General features: G+C 39.9%; 1 protein-coding gene across 1 annotated transcript; it reads left to right on the top strand.

Moving 5' to 3' along the window:
- The first annotated feature begins 1,734 nt into the window (after positions 1-1,734).
- LOC149818347 (heavy metal-associated isoprenylated plant protein 16-like) lies at positions 1,735-4,206 on the top strand. The gene is made up of 3 exons (XM_089985833.1): positions 1,735-1,841; positions 2,444-2,522; positions 3,840-4,206. The coding sequence occupies exons 1-3, from the start codon at positions 1,836-1,838 to the stop codon at positions 4,127-4,129; spliced, it is 375 nt and encodes a 124-aa protein (XP_089841959.1). The 5' UTR covers positions 1,735-1,835; the 3' UTR covers positions 4,130-4,206.
- The last annotated feature ends 439 nt before the right edge of the window (positions 4,207-4,645 follow it).

Genomic DNA, 4,645 nt, shown 5'->3' with positions numbered 1-4,645 from the left:
TCTACAATACCAAAAAAGACCTATTTGATCCAATCTAGTGGCATGTACAGATGTTTCAAGTCATTCATTGGCTTAGGGCACGTTTGTTTCAGCAGAAAACAACCCACTTTGGTATGAAAAGGGGCACTTTTTCTCTTGGTTGAAACAAACATAAGGAAAACGGTAAAGTGAGTGAATGAGAAGTATTTTTTTATTGGTCACTGTTTTCATATGAAAGAGTTTTCATAGGGACCTCACTGTGAAAACCTTTTCTCAAGCATCTTCTCGTATAGGTAGGGCCTGAATCTTTGGTCTTTTTATTTAGGTTTTTTATGACACATGCATGCCTTTTGTATTTTCAAAGTTATATGTTTTTAGTGGGGGAAATTAACCACATTCTTTCGTGGGCTTCTGTTATATTATTGGTGAAACAAACAAAAAAAATTGAAAATTATCGCATAAGAAAACATGGAGTGCTTGAAACAAACAAACAAACAAGCCATTAGGCAACTGCCATTAGAACCTGATTTCTGGTAAAATAATAGAAGTCAAAAAAATACAAAATGAGCAAATAATTAAAACACTAACTTAAATGATCCACGTCTTCAATTAGGCACATCTGTGCTCAAATGGTTAAAGGGAAAATTCCGTCTAGGTCTGATATTTTTAAACTTTTGGAGCCTAATCCAAAAAATAGGTCCGATATTTTTAAAATTCTAGATAAACAGCCCCAAGTTTCTCGGAAACTGCCAAATAGGGACCCAGGTTAATATGACTGAGAAATGTAATTTTTTTGGCTTTCCATAGTCCATTCGAGGTAAATATCTTGAATATTTGATTGTGAAGGTTGTGATTGTAGTTTGGCTTTCCATAGATAACAATAATGAGGAGGATAACTAGAATATGTAAATGTATACTTGACATAGAACCACCACCATGGCGGAAGGCCGCGGAGTGGCAGAGAGGCCATCCAGCGGGGATAACGTCCGGTGATGCTGAGAGAGAGAGAGAGGTTCGGCGGGTGGTCGTCCAGAGGTGGGGCAGCAGGAAGGCCGGAGGCATATGAGACTGATGGCCAGAGATCGGTGGGTGGTGGAGATGGTGTTTGAGGCAGCGGGAGGCAGTTCGGCGTGGAGACAGTAGGTCGTCCGGTGGGGCGGCAATTGGTGGCTAGAGATTGATGGGTGGTGGAGATGGTGGAAGGGTGGTAGAGGTGGCCAGAGGAGGAGGTGGTGGGAGGGGAAAGAAGAGAAGGAGAACAGAGAGAAAAGATGAGTAAGTTAGGGTTACACAAGAACCGTCGACCGATCGTTCCTGCAACTAGTATACATGTTTCACTGGTTTACATATTCTAGTTATATTCCTTTGTTTGGCAGTTTCAAGAAAATAGATTCCAATATTAGTAAATCGGGAAACATTTGGCCTATTTCTGCCATTAAATGCAAAAGGTTGACTACAAAGTGAAATTTTCCCTAAAATAAGATCTATGATTGACCGAGCCCATTCTTTGACAAGTTCAAAGAAATAAAATGTTCACACCATGATTGATCTATCCCTTTCTTTGACAAGTTCAAAGAGAAACAAAATGTTGACAAAGTATGCGCATACTATACATTTCCGGGTCCCACAAGTGCCCACAGGGTGACAATTAGCTAGAGCTTTCTTCTGATCTTCCTTTTCCCATGCTAGTCACTACTAAGTACCAAGGCTTGCCTCTCTTATATAAGGAGGGTGCTTCACCTAGCATCTCTCTCATGATTAGACTCTCTTGTAAAATTAGAGATTCTAGTGGACACATCTTCCTCAAGTTTCTCGACAACAAGGGAGACTACCGCATAAACTCGTGTTGCATCACCATGAAGGTATGAAGAAAATCTAGAGTACATTTTTTTTTGGGGGAAAATTCATGCTACTAGCAGGGCTGGTAAACTAGCCGAACGAACCCGAACTGGGAATGTCCGAGCTTGGCTCGTTTACCAATGGATTAGGCTCATGACTCGGCTCGTCTCTGAATAAAACAAGCCGAACACGAGCTGACTTGTGTAGAAACATTCTATGTTATTAATACATGCAAAATATATATGAGTTCTCCTGAGCAGAATATGCTATGTTCAGGCTCGACTCATGTAAGCCAAATGAGCTGCTCATGGCTCGGCTTGCCAACTATATGAACCGATCATGAACGAGTTCCTGATGAGCCGAACTGATCCAAGTCACTATCTGCTTGGTTCGTCAACTAGCACTAGCTACTAGTAGTGCAACTATAAATCTAAGATAGAACTAATTTTGTTTGCATCATGAGAGGGCGAGAAAAAGAGTATACAGCCAAAATAGTATACACCAAAAAGGACTTAATAGTAATGATGGGAACTACCATCTATGGATGTTTGGGATCACCTGATCAGATGTCTCATTTATCCTGTTTCGCAAAGAAATTTAAAGTTGTTTCATGACTTTGATGCAGCAAAAGTTGGTGCTCAAACTGAATATGTTTGATGACAAGAGCAGATCTAAAGCCATGAAGACTGTTGTGAGTGCAGAAGGTATATATTTCTTGTTTTCTTCAGTCTTTCTCTTTCTAAGATTTCTCAAGCTCTTTCTTGCTCAAGATTCAGTTGAGAATAATCTTAACTCTGCAATAAAGATTAAATTGAGCCTGTTCTGATTCAGAAAATATTAAAATATTTAAATGGGAATTATGGGTTTGACCTCTGACTTCTCAACAGAATGGAGTCATTTGCTTGAAATATGATCAAATATCACCGTCTTCTACAGGATAAAACTTTTCCTTAGCAATTTCTCATCTGCCGTCCAAAATTTTGCTAAGGTTGACCATTTCAATCTCTTTTTTTGTAGAGAGAGAAAAATATATTTATTGAATCAGTAACCACAGAACGTAATTGCAATAGTGACGAGGTATCATTCCCATCAATTCCAAATACAAATAGAGAATAAGAAATATTGCAGAAAAACAGAAAATCAGATGCTTGACAAGAGCATAGATCATTAACCAAGGGATCTATAAGAACCAATCCAATAAGTGCCCTGGTTCCCACTTCAGCTGAATAAGAAGATAATCGGGACTTCTTAACAAAACCCTGAAAATGTGCTGAATGCGTTCATATCAAATCAATTTCCATGCTGTTGGATCCCAAACACGCCATAAGAACTTTCATCTCTTTCCTTTAGAGTTGAGATGACTAGCAATCAAAACCTGTCTAGGAAATCCTAAATCATCACTATGTTGTTTCCAAGAAAGAAAGAGAGAGAGAAGCACCATTAATTGGCATGTGACCAATAAAACTTGCAGTCCCTTATGGTGGGCTTCCATATTTCAATTTGCACACCTGAGTGGCAGCTGGCTTGGGGAGGAGGTGCTGACCCCTTTGTCCCAGGTTCGACTCTTACCGGATTTGTGTGTGACTTTAACGGGTGGGCTCCTACTGGGTTTGTGGATCCCTGGTCATAAAAAAAAATTGCGCAACCTTAAACCTTTTTCTTTTATTTTTCAAGGAGAAACTAATGTTATGATTCAGACATCTCCAATATGGGCCAAGAGATGGCCATGTTGACCATTGCCTTGTTTCGGTGTCTGTGTCTGTGTTGTCGGTATCGGTGCATATCGGCCTGAATCTCGGCCGATACTCATTGTATCACCAGAAAATGACAGTATTTTTTTAATTATATTTTGGCTGATTGAGAACGATTCACTTGAGAATCGGTATCGGCCTATTCACCTGAATCGCTGGCCAAACAATACAGGTCTGATTCCAAAACTGACAACATTGATCCAACTCATGATGTCCTTGGGCTTGAGCCTTTTTTAGTAAATGAAATGCCTAATACAGATTTGGATGCAGGTGTGATCTCAGTAGCTTTGGATGGTGCGGACAAAACCATATTGGTAGTGATTGGTGAGGACATGGATGCTTTTGTACTCGTGAATGCCTTAAGGAAAAATTTCAGAACAGAGCTGGTGAGCTTAGAAGAAGTAAAGGATCAGAAGAAAAATGAAGAGAAAGACAATACTGGGACAGATAAAAAGCCTGTGGAATCTTGGCCGTTGACCTACTATCCTTATACCCCACAGCATATTGTGCACGGTGTTCCAGTCTGCAACTCCAACCCTGACCTTTGCACAATCATGTAGACTTGAAGCAGCGAATTGGGTGTCCATAGCAATTGTATGAAAAATATTTAGAAAGACTATAAAGTAATCATTCTTAAGAGGCAGTGGTTCAGACTCCCAAGGGAAAGTTGTTATTCCAACATTGTGAAAAATGGATTTCAGAAAAGAGATTTCAAGCCTAGAGGCACGTTCTTAAGATCACTATCTTTAGAACTTCAATCGCCCCACTCCGGGAATTCCGAAGATGCGAAAAAGGGTTTTGTTACGATTGAGTTCACAGGATACAACTAGGCTTGAACCTCAAGAGAGTCACTGCTTCACAAGAACAGATGACCTCTCCCACACATGAATTCTGCAAGCCAAACCGAGAAGAAAGAAAGGAGAAAACTGGAGAGTCAGAAATTCTGATTATTCAAAAGACGGAAAAGGAAGAGATTTATAGACTTGTGAGAAAGGCCAAAACGTTTTGAGATAAATGAGATTAATGGCCATAATCCAGACGGTTTGAAAATAGGACGAAAAGGTCCTTGAACGGTC

The sequence above is a fragment of the Nuphar pumila genome, chromosome 13 (genome assembly GCF_984573655.1).
Source record: "Nuphar pumila chromosome 13, dmNupPumi1.hap1.1, whole genome shotgun sequence".
Classification (NCBI taxonomy): domain Eukaryota; kingdom Viridiplantae; phylum Streptophyta; class Magnoliopsida; order Nymphaeales; family Nymphaeaceae; genus Nuphar; species Nuphar pumila.
This window is presented reverse-complemented; position numbering and strand designations above follow the sequence as displayed.

Excerpts from the sequence above, each read along its gene's own strand:
- LOC149818347 (XM_089985833.1), top strand. Across the intron at positions 2,523-3,839 it reads GACTGTTGTGAGTGCAGAAG|GTGTGATCTCAGTAGCTTTG; the intron begins GTATATATTTCT and ends ATTTGGATGCAG.